General features: G+C 44.3%; 2 protein-coding genes across 4 annotated transcripts; both read right to left on the bottom strand.

Annotated features, from left to right (window-relative positions):
• Positions 1–170: 170 nt before the first annotated feature.
• LOC114426554 (macrophage receptor MARCO-like) lies at positions 171–3,705 on the bottom strand. Of its 3 annotated transcripts, none has more exons than XM_028394045.1 (16): positions 3,612–3,689; positions 3,307–3,377; positions 3,103–3,189; positions 2,905–3,008; positions 2,767–2,808; positions 2,666–2,692; positions 2,489–2,560; positions 2,289–2,354; positions 2,129–2,155; positions 2,004–2,048; positions 1,879–1,917; positions 1,736–1,816; positions 1,459–1,555; positions 932–1,041; positions 663–782; positions 171–400 (listed from the first exon to the last, which is right to left on the bottom strand). In XM_028394045.1, exons 3-16 carry the CDS (start codon positions 3,176–3,178, stop codon positions 383–385), a joined length of 924 nt encoding a protein of 307 aa, XP_028249846.1. In that variant the 5' UTR covers positions 3,179–3,189; positions 3,307–3,377; positions 3,612–3,689; the 3' UTR covers positions 171–382. The 3 variants fall into 3 exon arrangements, with proteins under 3 accessions (XP_028249846.1, XP_028249848.1, XP_028249845.1); XM_028394047.1 differs by lacking the exon at positions 3,612–3,689 and adding an exon at positions 3,521–3,597; XM_028394044.1 differs by lacking the exon at positions 3,307–3,377 and having other exon boundaries at positions 3,612–3,705.
• Positions 3,706–4,516: 811 nt separating this feature from the next.
• Positions 4,517–19,372, bottom strand: rif1 (replication timing regulatory factor 1). Its single transcript, XM_028393594.1, has 35 exons — positions 19,201–19,372; positions 18,015–18,152; positions 17,850–17,928; positions 17,665–17,761; positions 17,451–17,581; positions 17,258–17,352; positions 16,665–16,854; positions 16,453–16,545; positions 16,162–16,300; positions 15,931–16,082; positions 15,657–15,771; positions 15,374–15,559; positions 15,036–15,146; positions 14,398–14,460; positions 13,885–13,988; positions 13,722–13,808; positions 13,563–13,636; positions 13,258–13,438; positions 12,681–12,788; positions 12,454–12,603; positions 12,259–12,358; positions 11,874–12,175; positions 11,584–11,786; positions 11,397–11,490; positions 11,192–11,323; positions 10,968–11,110; positions 10,792–10,881; positions 10,660–10,714; positions 7,599–10,262; positions 7,392–7,520; positions 7,231–7,317; positions 5,747–5,862; positions 5,525–5,675; positions 5,318–5,444; positions 4,517–5,245 (listed from the first exon to the last, which is right to left on the bottom strand). Exons 2-35 carry the CDS (start codon positions 18,128–18,130, stop codon positions 4,968–4,970), a joined length of 6,942 nt encoding a protein of 2,313 aa, XP_028249395.1. The 5' UTR covers positions 18,131–18,152; positions 19,201–19,372; the 3' UTR covers positions 4,517–4,967.
• Between the last annotated feature and the right edge of the window lie 26 nt (positions 19,373–19,398).

Genomic DNA, 19,398 nt, shown 5'->3' on the forward strand with positions numbered 1-19,398 from the left:
GGAAACCAACCATCAAGTATGAGCCTTGATGTTCTGCCTGCTTAACCAGCATGCCAGATTCAGGACCAGCCACATCATCCAGTATACTGAGTACAGAGCTACACAAACAAGTACAAATAAATCCTAAAAATGAAGAATGTAAGTATTTTCCAAGTATTACATGCAGTCACTTCACATATGACAGTAGTCTTTATTGGTCTCTGTGAAGTAGCAGCAGCATCCATTCATACATCATATGAAAGAAACACTGCAGATTTACTCAAATCAAGGTAAGGGTCATCTGTGTTACTGCTGAGGACAGGTAAACTGCAGTGAAATATTGCACATGCAGAAATCCAGTAACACACAGTCTGATCTGACATCCACTGAGCAGCAGATGTGTTCAGTATCTGGAGTCCTCCTGATCCAAAGAGGCAGCAGAATAGAAGGAGAAAGAGAAGAGTATGTGAGGCACTGTGGCCACATGCCATGTTAAAAGGAGGTGGACACAGAGTACATCTGCATTTTGTTTAACATTTAAATGAAGAATCAAGATTAAATGTACTGTAATAAGAATGTACCAGGATGTCACCTCTAATATGAACTTAACATGTATATATATCTATCATTGTTTACCATAATGTGTGTCTCTGTGTGTTCTGTGTGTGTGCAGCAGTGTGTACCAGCATGTTGATCCACTGGGACTCGGTGTAGATGTACAGAGCTCTCCTGTCTGTACGCAGCACCATCACGTTCTCCACCCGCAGCCGCCTCATCTGCTTCTCTCCATCTGCTATAAAGATCTGAAGAGGAGAGCATTTCAGGAGGTGTGATAACACCAGAGGCCACCAGGGGGAGCTGTTCAGTCCACACCTGTTAGCAGGACAATAAGTGTGTGTGTGTGTGTGTGTGTGTGTGTGTGTGTGTGTGTGTGTGTGTGTGAGACACTGACCGTATTGATTCTATTCGACCGTCTCTGTGAGGTTTGAACTTGAGAACAGTTGCAGGTGCTTACTGGACCTTCACTTCCTGAGTCCCCCTGCAGACCTGGAAGGATGAAGACTGGAACAGCAGGTTTCATTCAGCTGAGGTTTACAACCTGTCACCCAAAGCAGTCCTCAAAACTTTAAGATAATGTATGCAGATGAGTTGTATAACAACCTGTGCTGTTGTCATAATAGGAAAAGTATCTTTAATCAAGGTATGAAGGCTCCCTCTACTGGTCAGTGGAGGAATCTCATAAATATTGAAAAAGGAATACTGTTGTGCTTTCCATGATACAAAAGCAAAAATAAATGTTATGTCATGCTACTACATCATACTTTATTACTACTTAATTTCTGCTGTAAATTTGTGCATTTTATAATGGGGGGGGGGGGGGGGGCTACAGGAGCCATCCTCTACTGGGCACTTGAGGAACTGCATTTTTTGTTCAGTTCAGCTAGCGGGTAAACTGGGTTTCTTCCTGCTGTCACAAACCTTGTCCAGGTAGTCCAGGGTCTCCAGTAAGACCAGGATGTCCTGCTCGACCTGGATGGCCTCTGTACCCATCAGGGCCTCGGGTTCCCTTCAATCCCTGTGGACAATGGCAGCAAAAAAAGTAGTATTAGAAAAAAAAACATATAAACACAAAATCATTGTCTGACACTGAACAATGACAGACTGAAAATCAATACAACAAAATAAAACAACTGTAAGAATCAGGACTACAAAATGACTCAAAACAAAATGCTTTTTGAATTTTTGGCATACCCACCATACTTCCTCTGGTTCCTGGTTCTCCTCTGGATCCCTGCTCCCCGTTCTGCCCTGGATCACCATACTGTCCTGCATCACCCTGAAACAGCACAGATCAGTCAGGATGATTTTCTGTGGATGATGAGTGGATCAGTCTTTCACCTTTTCTCCTGGTATTGTTCCATCGATGCCAGGCTCCCCCTGCAGAGACACACTTTGTGAATCACTATCATTGTATTTTTATCTTAATTAAAGAATGATTATATATAATTGTAGCTTTTCCTCACTGGGTCTCCTTTGAAGCCTCTGCCTCCTTTCATTCCTTTTTCACCCTGATTGGCAGATGGAAATAAATAAAGAAGATGAGCATCAATAGTCGTGTGTACAAAACTAACACAAAACTGTCACTTACCCTGTTTCCTTTACGCCCCTTAGTGCCCTGCAAACACACGCAGATATTGTCAACACAACCCAAAGGGATAAACTGAGCACTGAGTGTGAACAAACATAAATTTCTGTTGAATTGTTCCTTTAGATACACTCATTCTGAATTTTGTCATGCTCGGCTGTACCTTGATCATCCCCGGTGTTCCGATGTCTCCGTACAGGCCTCTCCAGCCTCTGTCGCCCTTCTCTCCCTGCAGAAACATTCACACCAGCTTAGATCGCAGGCTGTAATTTGTGGTTGTGGTATTATACACTTCTGTAAAAGTGATTCAGACTGAGTAAATCCAAGCTGTTCCAATCAGAGGTGAGCTGTTCTCTCTGTGACCTTTTGACCTGGCGGTCCCATGGCTCCTTGTACTCCTAGTTCTCCGTCTGGACCCTTCCCACCAGGATGACCCTGAAACACACACATGGCAGGAGTGAACTGTGTGTCTAATGTTCGCCTAAAAAAAAAAAAACACACTGCAGTGTGAATGTGTGTGTGTAACATTGAGTGTGTTACCTCAGGTCCTCTGGCTCCTCTGCACCCCTAAAAACATGAAAAGCAGTAAGTCGTTTCAAATTAATGGTTTTATTGTCCAGATAATAAAATCATTGTCGTACCTTTTCCCCTTTAGGTCCTATGAGGTGCTCTGTTATATCAACCTGAAGAGTTAAAATCACAACAGTGTGATTTAGTTTGGTGTGTGTGTGAGAAAGAGAGAGAGAGAGAGAGAGAGAGAGAGAGAGAGATTTCCTCACCATTAGTTCTGATTTCCATTTGATTGGAGGAAACAGAGGAGGAGGAAGAGGAGGAGGAATGAAGATTTTACATTTCTGATGATTTCTGATGAGTGATGGGAATCCTGCATGTTCATACATAGAGAGAGGAGATGAAATGTGTCAGAGCCTCAGGACTGGAGGCCAATCTAAAACACCCAGGTTCCTGTCTGTACTCACTGGTTGTAAGAGCTGAAGCTGCCGGCTGGACTCCACTGAGGAGGGCAGTCCATCCCAGAAGCAGCTGAGTCAGCATCTTGTTTCCTCCTGCAGGAACAAGTGCATAAAAAAGAAAAGTGTCCAATTAACTTCTGCAGCAGCTGAAGGTAGAATAAGTTTTAGATTTGTCATGTCTGGTTGGAGGGTTGGTCGTGTTTCTGACACCTCTGAAAACTGCAAGACTTTGGTTGTTGTTGTCTCACAGTGCAACGTAAGCTGTCTTCCAGTGAACACGCCTGCGGTGCAAAAATCAGAACTCAAACTTCACAAAAAACACGGACAGTCTGCAGAGGTAACTGATGATAATTTCAGATTTTTATATTCTGTGAGATAGGACACAACAAACAGACTGACAATATTTTCACAACGATAGACTCACATCTGTCTTAGAAAAGCACAGAAATTGTATTCAAAAAGAAGACAATTCAAGTATTTATCCTGATAACTGTGGAGGATAAACTGTGTCTCACCTCGGTGCCGTCTTCTCCGTGTGGAAGCTGCCGTCCTGCACAGCAGAGCTCTGCCTCTCCTCCTCCTCCTCCTCCTGGTCATCATCCAGCTGACTCCTTTCTGCTGGGCTTGCACGCTGAGTCCGACTTTTTCTCCATGAAGTGTGGAAATGCACCGCAGCCTCTGGCAGCGCTCTGCAGGAATAATCAGATAATTACTGAAACACAGAGCCAAGGAGGCACTGATCATCAGAGGCTGAGCAGGACCAGAGGCTTCCTCTGTCGCTTTATCATTACACTGAAATCACAGCAGATCCTGATCATTCTGTAAACCTGTTACACAGATGGTGAAACACAGGAAAATGCTATGTGCTCACTCCATGTCCTGTTTGTTTGGACTGATGGTCTGTTTGCAGCAATGATGTAACAACATCCTCCAGGGTGTGTCAGTGTAAAACAAACACTGGACCAGTTGTAAACATTTCAGTGTTAATCAAAGTATTTTCCTCAGCTGCAGCAGAGCTATCAAAGCAGCAAGAGTGCACTCACATAGAATTACTTACATCTTTTTTTCCAGCACCTGAAGATCCAATTTTATTTCATTTTTGGCCAATAAAGTATTGATCATATATCAGGATGAATTGCAAAAGATAAAACATCCTTCCTCTTTTTGTTCCTCCATTGTATAGCATTCTGCTAATGGTGGATGGTCAGTAAATTTACAACAGCAACTCAATGGCAGACTTCAGATATATGTCCCTGTGGTGGAGGGGAGGGAGGAGCAGAGGAGACACACATCCAGCAAAATGAGCCGTCCTAGCTTCTGTGGCATCAACATATAGCAACATCAGTTATTTAACAGCGTGCGCGAGGCAACTAGATCTAAATGAATTTGATCTTGAAATCAAAACCCATACAACACGAAATGAGGTCCGTCTTTTATTTAAGCATTTAAAAAAAACACAGAAGTGCAGACAGTCCACTACAACAACCATGACAGGACACTGAGGTGAGGTGAAGCTAATAAATGCTACCAAAATATACAAGCACACTGATAAACCTACAAACAAAGAGCTTATGTACAAAGTTCAATCGCTTACTTCAAAGTCTGCATCAGGAAGAAAATAGGAAAATAGAATTCATGTTGAGCTCATAAAACCTTTTGGCAGTTTAAAAGTAAGACTTCCCTTTCAGTGATTAAAATTCTCTAATCTACCCAACAGTCGGAGCTAAGAATGGAAGACTATGAGCTGTTAGCATTCGATAAAATATTTGTAACAGAAGACATAACTGCCTCCACGATAAAATTTGACTCCATTCGTCCATACAAACAAGTCTCTCTGTGCCTCCTGACGCCGCTCTGATCCGAGACTCTGCTCAGAGTTTGTCGTCTGTCTGAGTGAGTCGAGCCTGCAGCTCCACCACCACGCGCCTCATCAGGCCTCCCAGCTGGTCGTGCACTTGAACGAGCTGCTGCGGCGAGCAGCGGCTGAGCTCCAGTGGTGTCATGCTTCCGTTCAGAGACTGAACCTGTGACAGCAGCCTGTCAGCACCTCCCTCAGGTCGCTGGTCTGACGGGTCAGGTAACTGATCTGCGGAGGCGTCCCGCTCGGGCGATCCATCTGCAGAAACGGGCTCGTCCACCAGCTCAGTGGCTGCAAACAAAGATTTTTCAGGTTTACATCCTTTATTATCGTAATTTGAGGTAAATTTGTCTTTTTACGCACCGAGTGGCTCTTCTGCAGTCTTGTCTTCATCATCCACGGTTTGAGGAGCAGCATTCTCCTCCAGTTCAGATGTCATCATCTCCGTTTCATCGAAGCTTTTCAACTCGTCACCGCCTCGTCCTTTGCGCTGAGGATGACAAATTCAGATGTCAGAGGCCTCATCGTTAATTGAGTCTTTGCTGTGTGACCGCGGCCTGTCAAACTTACCTGCTGCTCATAGATTTTAAGTGCTTTTTTCACATTGGAGATCTTTGGTGAGCGAATTGGCAGCATCTTGATTTCACTGGGAGTCAGGGCACTGAGGTCACCCACTGTTTTAATGTTTCTGGCACGAACGAGCTGCCCAAAACCTCGAGACCTGCAATGCCGAAAGTTAACAGAGAAACCGGCCGATAAAGACTTTATAGATCTAAAAGGACCATAACTCACCACATGTTGGAGGAAATGTGAGGCAGCACAGCCTCCACAGGTGTCGAGCAGCCAACCAGTGCTGGGTAGATGCAGTCTTTGGGGCGTGTGTGAGGCTCCTGACTCATTTCAGAAATCTGAAAATAGTAAAAAAGTATTGGTACTTCGTTACTGTACTTAATTTGTATGTACTTCTACTTTACTTAAAGCAAAATAGTGCATACTTTATACTTACATTACATTTTGCAGCTATTATCTGTACTTTTTACTCCACTACAAACTTTTACAATGCCTGTAGTTACAAGTACATTTATGAATACAGTTGCGTACATACAGCTTTGCTGGACTGTACTGCTGGACTGATGTAAGGTCAGACTCTGCATGGAGGTGGTGTCACACTCTGAGCTATGTTTCTATAATGAGCCTCAGTCATGATGCCGGTGCTCTGGCTCAGTTAGCTAACTAGTTAGCTACTGTCTGCTAACACAAATCCATCAATGTCTGACTAACAATAATAATAACATTAATCTACAGCAGGAATATTTACACAGTAAAAATCCTGAACACCTGTTTTTTATTAGCAGCCTCTCTGTTCACTTGATGCCCACAGCCTGCCTCGTGACATACAGACCTGTCCATAGCTGGTTCTGGGTACATTACAAAGATTTCTGTACTGAAAATGTAAATTAACTACACATTGTCAATTTTAATTTTAGCTTGTTCATGTATCCTTTGCAATGGAAATTAATAATATATATTCGGTGCGTGAGTACTTTTACTTTTAATACTTTAAGTAGATTTAAAAGTAAGTACTTGTAGGAGCCATGAAGTTAACATGTAATTGCCTTTGTTTGTCGCTAGATGGCAGGTTAGGGTTGGTGGGTAAGGCTTAAATGAACACAGGTGATTCAGGTGAGCAGATCAGACAGGTATGGGAGCTGGGAGGTCGTACGGTTTTTACCGCTGACACGTTTTTTCTGTTTTGTAATCATGATCAAATACGTTTGTTAACAATAAACGGGAACCTCACCCAAAGATTATGATGCATCAAATGATTCATTTTGGAAATAACAGCGCGTAGGAAAACAACATTCCCTGCACCCAACCGAGTGGCTGAAGGCTGGCAAAATAGCCACTACAGTACTTAAGACTTTTACTTAAGTAGGATTGTTGATGTAGCACTTCTACGTTGCAAACTATGTATTTTGCTGCTTCAGTACCAAGCTTCAGTACTTCCTCTACCATTGCTAAAGAACAAATAACATTTTATCATATTTTTTAATTAATGACTTTGTGTTTTTTAGCCCAGGAGCAGAACTTTTAGAACTCCATGCCTTTTTCCAGGACTGATCACTTAACTATGTTTTAGCCCAGAATCTGTTAACCACTACGCCTTTTCCCCACACATGTATGGACCAACTGTAACAATGGTCAGTTAACCTCAGAGACAGTGAATGCCCATAATAAGGTCAAAAATGAGAAATAAAAATTATGTGTGTTCATACCAGACACTTCTTAGAGCTCCTGTGAGTTGGACTGTGAAGATTTCTGGGACTCAGGATCATGAAGCCTTTTGTTGGAGTTGTGATATGCTGGAATAAGAATCAGAAATGCATCAGAGACTGAAACACTACATTAATAATCACAGCACTGGTCTGCTTCCAACCTTCGGCTGGTGAATGCTGCTGGCTTTGGACCTTCTAGGTGAGCTGGTTCTAATGGCGGGACTGCGGCGGTCGATGTCATCTGCCGTTTCCTGGTGCTGGATCGGATTAGCAAAAGACACACGTCTGGACTGCAAAGGGGGAAAAAGTTACTTCCAGCATGGTTTTTGTTATGTTTTAGAAATGTAACGGAGAGATTGACTACTAACTTTAACAAGCGGTGAAGGAGTTTCAACCTCTAGCGATCTTTTCTGAGCCTTTTTCAGAATGCTGGTGGATGGTGATGCTGATGGAGACCAGGTTCCTCTGATCTTGCTGCTGCTGGGGCTCTGTCCGACATCTGGCGCCATCACAGCCTCCAAGTCCTTTTGCTTCACTGGAGACTCCTGTGAGACAGGTCCACTTATCAGCTCTGAGGTCAGAGCATCCTCGGTGTGAGTTTTCTCTTCATCCTCTGTGATCTGGGTTTGGTCGTCCTGCATAGATGTAACCTTTTGCTCAGAAAGCTCCTCTGTTGGCTGTTGCGATGCAGAGTATGCTTCCTTGTCCTCTGGAGGTTCATCTGAGACAGTTTGACATGTTTGTGACTCAGCTCTGGCGTCCTCTGGGACAGCTGGCCGTTCTGTGTCTTTGTCTACGTTTTGTTTTTCTGTAACCACATCCACAGTTTCAGGCTCTGACAATGGCAGATTCTCTGCCATGTCACTAGGGGGCGCCGGTATGTCCACACACTGTTCATCACTAATCCCAACAGATTCAGGCATTTCTACATCTTGGGCAGAGGTGTTCTCACCGTTTGATTCAGAGTCTTTCTGTTCATCTCTGCACAGCGGCATACTGATTTTATCAGAGTCCGTTTTTGTTTGAGTGTCAGCCTCCAACTCCACCTGTGACTCCTTACTCTGCTCTTCCCCTGTAACCTGAAGCAAATCGTGTGTTTTTGAAGATCCCTCTGATTCTGTAAGACTTTGACTTGTTGCCTCTATGATTTGAGTATCTGCCTGCTGAGACGCATCCGCTTCCTCCATGTTGTCGCTAGCTCTCTTAGATTCGAGAGCAAGAGAACTTTGAAGAGATGCCTGGGATTTCCTTCCATTCTTCTTGGAAAGCAGTGTCTCAGAGGACTCTGCCTCAGAGGACTCCACACTGGCTGCCAATGCTGGGGAAGACCTTGATCTTCTGCCCCGGCCCTGGGAAGACTCTGATCCAGACAGATCTTGAGAACTATCTGGGGTTGAGCCAAGACTTGACTTTGACAGCTCCTCGTGAACTTTGCTCCTTCTAGTGCGACCTCCAGCCCGACCCTCTGCAGACACTGCTGCCTGAGAAGAAGACCGAGTCTGACGTCCTGATGAATCTGTGTTTTCACTTTTATTTTCAGACTCTGCCGCCTCAGACAATGCTTTGCTTCGTCTGCCTCTACGTTTCGACTGTCCATCAGAGGGCGTGATCGTCTGAGACTCCTCTTGGCTGAGGTTGTCATCCACAGCCTCTACTGCCTTCTGTTCCTGCTTCAACTGGTTCGTCTCACTTTTCAAGTCTTGGGACTCGTCCTTAGGTGGAGGAGTGACGAGCTGAGGATCTTCCTTCTCTGTGCCCTTGACAGATTCCTGGGGCAGCACTTCTGTTTTAGGTGATGATGTGATTGGAGAATCTTTCTTCATCTCATTATCACCTTTTACTGTCTTTTCTAAATCTTGAGAATCAACACCAGCTTGAAAAGAAACGGCATCTTTCTGCGAGTCTCCCTTTGGCTCATCATCATGTGTGGCAGTTTGACTGGACTCACTGGTATTCGGCAAGGATTTTCTTGGCCTGCCAAGCCTTCGCTGTGACTGGCTTTCATGATCAGATGGTGTATCTGTCTGGCTGGACTCGAGCTGACTGCTGCGTCTCTTTTTGCGTTCAGGTTTGTCCAGGAACTCCTGTGAGTTGCTGTACAGCTGCATCTTCTTGCGTGCTCTGCTTTGAGAGTCATTCTGACTCGATTCGCTCTGAGTTCGTGTTCGTAAGCGCCGACTGCCGTCCTCAGCAGCCTGCTTACTTCTCGTGTTTGGTCTGCCTTGTGACTTTTCAGCATCGGTTTTCAGCTCATCTCCTGAACGTTTCCGTTTGTTAAGGGTGTACTTTGAGTCACGCTCTACAGGGTCCTCTCCAGGCAGCAGTGGTCTGACTCGACTGCGTCCTGATCGTCTCACTACCTTGGAGGACATTTGGGATGGAGAAATATCTTCCTGACTTGAGGTTTCCATCTCTTCCAATGTGGAAGACATATTTGTCCTTAATATATCCTCTGCTTCAACCTGTGTATCTGGGATGATGTCTTCTTCCACTGTGGAGTCACTGGGCAGTCTCTCAGTAAGCCTTACAGGCTCACTGTGCATAGAGTCTTTTGGCCTTCGTGGTGACTCTGGAGAGTCCACCAAGCTCTGAGAGTTTGTTTTTCTTGTCTGAGAGTCTGAAGCTGTAGATAAACCAGAGGCTTGAGAGGAGGAAGTCTTATTGGAGCGTTCTTGGCTGTTGGATTTCTTTACAAGGGGGCCTGTGAAAGACACACTGCTGGGGCTGCCAGGTTTGCCATCAACATACTTTTCCAGAGTGATGAACGACTGACGGCGACTGTTTGGTTTCTGTGGCGTCCCCGAAACCACATCTGAAGATGCAGACAGGTTGGGACTAGTGTCTTCGTTAGGCTGCACATCTTGTGGTCTGCCATCACTCTTAGCATCGTCCTCCATAGAGACATCTGTAGACTCAGGGATAACCTCCTCCTGCTGCTGGGTTTCTGTTACATTCTCTGTGTGTGTCGGACTGGTAAAGTCCTGAGTGGCTTTTATAAGAACTTCAGCATCTTCCTCATTTTCCTCAGGAACCTATAGGAAAACCAAATTAAAGTCACTAAATTACACTTTAACACTACGTGACTGTGGCAACCACCTTTATATATATATATAAGCGGACAAAACCATAATTATGCAGCATTTTAATTCTTATTAAAATAAGTGAGTTGAATAAAAAAAAACAAACACAGAGTGAGAAAAATGGGGGAAAAGGGGTGACTGGGCCCAACACATGGAGTGAAAGGAAAGGCAAAAAAGAAGACAACAGCAGTGTTCAAACTTCCAAGTGCACACCATGTTAATGTGCAAACTGATCATGAAAGAGATTGGTCTTTTACTGAAGCTCTATCTGATTTCTTTTTAAGGTACACACTGAAGCATTGGTAGGACAAAATAAAGGACAAACTCCAGTGGATTCTGGTTTCATTACCTCAGCAGGAGCCTCTTTGGTGATGCTGTCAGCTTGTTCTGTGGGCTGTTTGTCCCTGTGGGAAGGTTCTTTATTACATGACTGTATTTGTTTAATATACAGAGGATTCATTCAAATTCTGGTAAAACTTACAAAGAGTCTTCTTGGCTCTGTGTGTACTGGGTGAAAACTGTTGTGTCCAGAGAGGCATCAAGGTTATTGTACATAGCAGGGATGTCCACCCTGTGCCGAACATAAGAAAACATCAGCCTCACGTAACTGACAACACAGACACTTTGAATGGTACCAGAGTGAGAGAAAATTCTGACCTTTTCGTCCTCTTCACCTCTTTCTGGTGCTCTGTCAGGACTCGCTCCTTTGTCTCAGGAGGAATGAAGACAAAGTCAATGGAGGCCTCTTCCTCCAAAACATCTCTGCGTGGCGGTTTAGGAGAACCAAAGTCCAGCTTTGTCTGCAGAAACACAAAGTGCTCACATTTAGGTCATTCTTGTGTTTTGTAGCTGCTTGGGCAGTCTGATGAGTTCAATCTTACAGAAACAGGTTTGGAGGTCTTGTTGGCGCTCTTCTCTTTTAGCTCAGCTGCCTTTCCCGGGAGTGAATCTCTCTTCCCCACAGCTGAAACAGGGATCCCACTGAGCTTCGTCTCCAGCTGAGAGCTCTCACTCTGACATCACAAACAGAGAGGTGTCAATAAATCTAAAATCACAACAGGGTGCAAGATATTAATGACAACTCACAGAGTACTGTCCGCTGAGCTCATCAGAAACAATGATGGCCTCAAAGCCTGGAAGGATGATTGGAGTCTTCTGTTTCACTTGGCTCAGCACTGGCCTGTTTAAAATAAATATTATAATATTATATAAAAACCAAAACCAAACGGAGGCATCATTCTGCAGACTCATCCAGAACTTGAAGGATTTTTACCGGATCTGGTCAGGGTACGTGAGTCTGACAGTGTTGGCAAAAGTGGAGTTCCAGAACTGAGCAACCAATGTGCGCAGCTGCTTATTTTTGTGAGGAAACAGCTCACAGAGCAGAGGCGACAGCAGATTCAGCAGCTCATCGTTGTAGGCCAGAGTGGAACGGTTCTGCAGGCAGCTGAGAATGTCGCTAAGAAGCTTCTCCAGCTGGAGGATGAGGAAGGACAGCTGGTGTTAGACCATTTGATGGTCCTTTAATGCATCATGCATGATGTACTGTTTTGTTGACCTCACCTTTCCCATGAGCTGTGGGCTAAAGACGTGCGGCTCGCTGCCAGCTTTTTTGTAGAAAAGTGTGAGTGGTGAGATCAGAGAGGACAGAGCTTCCTGGATGGCATTGGCGAGGACGAGGTTAGTGAAAAGAGTGGAGATAATGGAAAGCAGGGCAGAGCCAGTTGCCTCAGAGGGCACCTCAGAGGATGCCTTAGGGACCTCCAGATAAAGCTCCAGACACTGAACCAGCAGCGACTGGAAGGCGGTAAGGTTCCCCAGGACTTTATTCCTCTTTTTCATCCAGTTCACAGGAGTGTGGGGAGCTGAAGAAAGCAGTATTACAGTAAATTAGTCTGTACTAGAACTATAAACTATAAAAGGGGGAAAATGAGACGAGTTCTCTTACACTTCAGCTTTTGTTGAAAGTGAGGAGTATATGGTGAGAAGTCCACACATTCGACCATTACCTGGAGAATGCTGGAAACCGCATTTAATGTTGAGGGAACCTGCAGAAACAGACAACATGAAAGTAATAAACTACAGTGTGTATCCTAATATTTAAGATTTATTGCATTTATTTAAACCACATACTACTACATACCTTCAGTACTTCTCTGTCTATGGCAGCAGCCACCTTTGCACAAAGCTCCTCACAGCAGATATTCTCCTCAGCTGTGATCACGAGCGCAGAGCAGCGAGCAAACACTTTGTACAGCTTTGACCATGAAGACAACATCGACTTCTGTGCCGCCTGGACCAAAGATCAGAATCAGGTTGTTTTCCTTAGATAAAGACAAGATTTCGACATTAAACTGAAGCCAAACAGACCTGTGGTAGAGGCACGCCATGCAGGAGGTGTGTAATGGGGACCATCAAGGCAGAGTGCACGGCACTGAAGTTGTGCTCCAGAGCATCACCTTGGTTGACTTCGTTAGACTGTAAAAAAAGAAAAAAGAAAGAATGTATGGCATCAGATTTATTTGGCAAGGCTGCAGGTACACAGAAAGTGGTCAGCGTATTGTTATTTTCATCTAAATTCTAAAGTCTTTCTTTCCAACATATCTTCAACTGCATCTGCACAAGACATAGTGAGAAAAGGGCGTGCTGGCAGAGCGCCAATCTCGCTATCCGTTTTAGAAACAACCGGCTAAATTTAGCAGCTAAAATGTGAAAAATGGAAATCAGTCATTGTGATCTGTGTTATCCTTACAATTTATTACATTTACATTTATGTGGAGTATGAGTAGACTACCTAGCAGCCCCACACTGACAGATTCAACAAAGTATTGGCTCTTAAAAACGCCAAATTTACAGATCAAATTAAGCCCAGCTAAAATCCATTCAAGAATTAAAACTTTCAATCTACACACTAAATGACATCACTGTTCACCACCTTTGTTCCTACCTGAGTGATGGTGTCGGTCAATGGGCCGACCATCACACTCCACATCCTGCACAGCTGCTCCTTGTTCTGTAGAGATGCAGAACTGCAGCTGATGGCACCCAGCACTGCCTCAGCAAAAGCCAGAGGGGAAGTGGGACCCGACAGGCCGCAGCCAACAAGTGTCTGAAGGCAGTGGAAAAACCTGACGACAGACAAGAACTCAGATTTATAATTTCCTGTATTTATTATATAAATAAAATGAGACCAACTTCTTGATACTGATTATTGATCAGCACAAATCAGCTGGTTTTTCTCATCAGACCCACCTCTCATCCTCTATGTAGGCTGGAAGCATGCTGCTGTTGAAGAGGAGGAGAATGAGGAAGAGAGCTGGTGTTCCCTAAGGAAGGAAGCACAGAAGTTTAACAGTCTCTTTTCTCTGAGAATGTTCAGGAACATGTCTTTACTGATTATGAAGCACATACATTGAGCACGTCCATCTTTCCCACTTGATAGGACGCAGAGCCAAGAACTCTCTGAGGAATTCCTTTCACTGTAGCCTCAAACAGAATCTGAAGAAAAGAGCACACTGTCAGAGAATGCAAGAAGAACAGAACATCAAAATTTTATGTGTGTGAGGATTCCTACCAGGACTTTGTCTGCAGGCAGAGCCTCTGAGGCGACAATGCTCTGCAGAGCCTGGAGCGTCAGTGTCAGCACCTCACATCCCTGACGGTCCTTCTTACTGCCCACTAAGGAGCAGAGAGCACAGATTATTTTCAAAGATCTTGGAAGTGTCTCAGAAGGTGTCAGAAAAGCGTCATCATCGGGGACAGACCCCTCAGTACTTTTCTCTTTTCACAGCATTCAGACCTCAGAGACCTGAATGCTCCAACTTAAACTGATGACGGTGACAGTGGGTCAGGTCAGAGATGAGGACGTGGTCTCTCTGATCCCCCTCTAATGCAATAGAAGCCACACCCACTCTAACTGCTCTATGTGGTGCTGCAAGGTCAGACCCACAACTGAAAGAGTCCAGCCTGCTGAGCAGCAGCCACAACAACATGTAAAACAGCTGGAATATGCAGCTTTCACTGCTGGTCGTCACAGCCACTTATCTTTTAAAATTCAGCCTTGAGATGGCTGAGGGCACACACTTACCAGACTCTATAGTTAAGCTGACAAACCGGACAAGGTTTTTCCATATGATAGCCAAGAGCGGATCTGAGGAGAGACAAAAAAAAAAGAAACAAAAATGTTTTATGCTGGAGTACATCCTTCCAAAATGATGACCACCTTTATTTCATTAACTTTCAAAATAAGAGGAAAGTAAACTTGTCAAACGTGGGGTCTTTGCAACACAAAGCAAATAAACATTTTAATTACTGGCACATGTATTTGAAGCGTTTCCGTTTCTTGCATTACTCTTCAATGAACAGAAGGATTATGGAAATCAAACCAGAAGCCACACAGACACACAGTCTTCAGAAGCCAACAGATGAGGCAATCCAAAGCAGAGCAAAAGACATAAACACAAAACAAAAGTAGCCCAGTTTCCATTATTTTGACATGGTCACAAAGGTAAACAGGCTGTTCTTATCCAGAGTTTCCTTGGCCTTGAACAACAATCCAGCACCCACACAATAGCCTGCTTTGTTTCTAGAGCTTAAACCAACCCCCTTACGGTAATATTTTAAATGTGAATAGTCCAGAACATCAACATCCATGTGTTGTCAAATCTGAGTAATAATGCAGACATTCAATGACTGAGGCTAAGCTGAACAAAAGCTGCAGTTTACCTGGAGCATCTTTTCCAACGTTGTTGAAGCCGTCTCTGATGTTTGAGATGAGTACAGCAGCGTGTTTGGTGAAGGAGGGGGCACCAGAAAGGAGAGTGTTGTTCAAGGGCTCTGCAAAAAGAAGACCGTCATACATCAAACAACGTCTTGGCCTATTTTTTTTTTTGAAACAAAGATGTGGACGTGTACCAAGGCAGAGGAAAGATACACACTTTCTACTTTGGCATCTTTGCTGTCTGCTCGGGCAACCATGAGTAAACATCTCAACAATACACATGCATTAATTCCTCAATGTATATGTATCTATGCAAACAGGAGGCCATGTGGCTCTGACCCACCGAGACTCAAGGTGAGCTTATTTTTGGCTGCAGTGGCAACAACCTCCGGTCCCAGCAGATAGTGGAGCAGCATCTCCAGGCCAAGCAGCTGGATGGAGGGGAAGGTGGAGGAGGCCTGCAAACTGGAGTTCAGGTTCATCCGCGGTGTTACAGCTGGACTGTTGAAGCCTGGGTGTCCTGCAGTCCCTGAACAAAAACATACCCACCAGATTCTCCACTAAAATCTGCATCCTCTGATGTGCAAGCTGGTTTGATGGATCTTGGATATCATATGTAACCATACCAGTCTTGGGTGTGCTGGGTGCCACAGAACCATTTTGATTGACAGCTCTAGAAGGAGTGCTCAGGACCGAAGAGGTGTCAGAGCTGAGGGTGCTCTGAAGTAAAGGTACAGAAACCTGGAGAAAGAAAAGATCGTTAAATGTGTTGCATGGTTTCATCAGAACTGCCATTTCCATAGAGATGATTTGACATTGTCAAGGATTTGACATTGCACTGGACAATGAACCTACACTAACACTGACCCTGCTGAAACAAATAAGAGGGACATATCTGACCTGATCAAAGTTTGGTGACAAATTGGGCCCAAGTTGAACCACGAGGTACCACCAGACCTCCACCTTAGTGAGCAGCAAGGCTTCTGTCCTGACTTGGATGGAGATAAGTGGCTGCATGAGAAGCTTCATACGTTTGGCACTGCTCAGGATGTCTGCAGGGAGGAAGAATGTTAACACCTCAACCTCATGATCAACTAACAACAACCAAATACCACAGAGTAAGTTACTCGCCTGGATTGAGAGCAAAATTATCAATGAGGCTCTTCCAGGCAATGAAGGCGATTTTCTTTATGGTTGGAGACGAGCTGCGGAAACCGAGCTCCTCCAGGTGCAGCAAAGAGTTGATGAAGGGACCACCTCTGTGCAGCAGCTACGGAGAACATGAACAAATATACTGTACACTTTACTACAGGCTCAATTTGTGATCCAGACACATCTACAGTTAGGAAGGGGGGGCCAAATATTAGGTACACCTGTTCGGCTGTGTGTTTACACAACATATAATCAGTGAGTGCACTCTACCTTCCCAAGCAGTTTCACAAATAAGGGCCAGAGCTTCAAAACATTCATTTCATTCTTCGACTTGAACAGCTTCTGCAGTTCTGGGACTAGTTTCTGTTAAGACAAAGGACAGCAGAGGCCATTAGGCTTTTTAATAATGAATGTAATAAAAACAAGTCCACTGTTCTTCCAGACACTTCCCAAACATGTACAGCAACAACACAGATACTCACCGAGGACATTATTGGTTCGATGACAGCAGCCACTTCTGCCTGTTTCTCCAGCAGCAGAGGCATTCCCATTTCCATAGCTGCTGCGGCCCGCAGACGCACCTTAGAGGCCGAGTGGACCACCAGAGGGATGACCAGCTTCGCCCACTGCACCGCTGCAGTGCCCATCTGAGGTGGCACCTGCTCCAGCATCCTATGACCACCAGGGACAGCAATACATAAATCATATGCAAAACAATATAAAAATCTATGCAAAGTGTTTAGATCAGACTGAAGGCTAGGGCAGTACACAATCCTCTCTGATGTAACATTAAACCTGGAGAGGGACACTGTTCATTAAGCAACTACACAGACCAGAGTTAATATATTCCATTTGTCCTACTAGAGGTAGTTACATTATGTGCTGCAGTGAGAGTTGGTCAGCTCACCTCAGTCTCTGGCTGTTTAAGTTAATAGGTAAAAGGTACAAAATGCACCAAAACAGTGATTGAAATTCACCAAATGTTTCAAACTTTACAACAGTTTTATTTTCTAATAAATTTGTCTGCAGCAGTTTTGCACTTATTCCATTATTAATAATATTTGTATGCTTTTACCGAATGACAACGTTCAGGGCTTCATGCTCCATCACCACAGACTGGACGTCTTCTCTGTTCCAAACACTCTCCAGAGTTGTTAGTATCAAAGGCACCTGAAAGGACAAAAGCAACATGAATCGACATCACTCACTAAACTCACAGATGTTGCTGCATATCAGTCACATTATCCTGAATTTAAATCTCTGGCCACCTTTTTGGCAACCACGTCAGCAGGAAAGCTCTGTTTGGAGATGACCCATAATGCCCTGGTGCATGTGTTTTTATCAGTTGACTTCGTCACCAGGGAGCAAAGTGCTGAGAAGATTTCTGATGCAAAGGTTTCTAGAAAACAGACAGTAAAGCAACATTTTACTTCAAATGCAACATTTCTAAAATGACATTAATAACATTTGAAATAAACGTACCAGAAAGTCCAGAGACAACATGAGAATGGTAAACACAGAAGCCTAAAGTCTGTAAGGCAGCTTGGCTCAGTTCTGCGTTCTGACTGGTTAGATGAGCCTGGAGACAATACAACACAGAAACATCAGATGTAAACAGAATCAGAGGTAGCTGCAGCTTTTTCATGTCTTATACATAAGAAACTCACCAGGATGGCTTTACCCAAACGAGAAAAGTGCTTTTCAACTGCAGGGAGAAACTGGCGCCCCTCCTCTCCACTTAGGCGACTAAAACAGGAAAAAGACAACTTAACTCCTCATGTATTTCCCAAACAGACACAAAGGTCACCTGAAGACTAAAATGAGCGTCTTACTTAGCGATGGTGAGGTAGGCATCTATCTGGTCAGGCTGTGCAGCAGCATTGTCCTCCACAGACTCTAGCAGAGGGAGGAAGCTGGAGGTGCTCGGAGGCCCTGCTGTCGCCATCATCCTTACTCACCTCCTAGAGGCTCTAACAGAGGAGAGAAGCCATGTTGGAGATGTGACACAGCTGGGCCGCTGCTTAGAATGGTTCCAAACTGAATGAAATGACCTGGAAGTAGCTCAGTGGCAGCCATGATAAGAGCTGTAGCATGTGTTTTCTCCTTGTGTAATCGCTGTGAATTATTCCTCATGCATCTTTTAGCCTTTTCTCCAATCAGACAGCGCTCCAAATCTAAAACTCCAAGCTCCAAAATATAAAAATTTAACCGAGAGGTCTCTAAGCAGAAAAAAATGACCTGCTCTCTAGCTGACAGCTGAACTTGCTCAAGGAAGGCAGAGAGCCATTTACATAATTTGAATATTCACTTCTGCCCTTTGTCAGATTTCCTTCCTAATAATGACAATCCTTGTGGACGTTTGTGAATATATTTAGCATATTTTATCTAATAAACTGTAACCTTTATGATCACACATGTGCTTCTTTTATTTACATTTCTATTTACAGGTGTTATGTAAAGCAGTTTGAAGATTGCACCATACAAATGAATCGGTGCTGATGTAGGTCGGGCTGCGACTGCAGTAGTCAAAGTTATGACTGTACGAACATGCACACACAAGTAAACACCGTCTTCCTGGTGAATCTGTGAAATAGTACAGGTTCCAATCAAAGCTACCAAAGGCCACCTGCTACATTTCAGGAAGCAAAACACGTCTGCCCCTCTGCTGACATGAACAATAACACACAACACTGATGTAGGAAACACAAGAGCAGCGAAAGGTTTCACATCATCATATCACTTTACTAATCATCCGGGGAATTAGAAAACAGCTGCTAACATTAACTAGCCTAAACAAGTTAGCAGAGCTAGCAGGCTACAAGCTAGCCAACTTTGCTGCGCACAGATGATGACACAAACAGATACCAGCAACCGCTATACACCGTTACATACACACACGGCAAACACACAGAAACAAACACATTTCTGCACTTTTCTGTTGTGACTCACTACAATCACACACGAACGCAGAGGCAGACACACACTGCACCCACCGATGTGCACACAGTAACTGCTCACCTGTGTTGGAGTTGACAAGACCGGACACACGGACACACCATGAACCCCAGCAAACACACCACAGTTTGCTTCAGTTGTCTAAGAAGCAGTCGTTAACTCGTAATGTTTCTGCTCCCTTCTTCTCCTGGGCTGCTCCTTGTGCTTGCTACCCCGCGAAATCTGCTGGCGCCAAACCACCACGCCGACGTACAAAATTAC

Source organism: Parambassis ranga, chromosome 21 (assembly GCF_900634625.1).
Source record: "Parambassis ranga chromosome 21, fParRan2.1, whole genome shotgun sequence".
NCBI lineage: Eukaryota > Metazoa > Chordata > Actinopteri > Ambassidae > Parambassis > Parambassis ranga.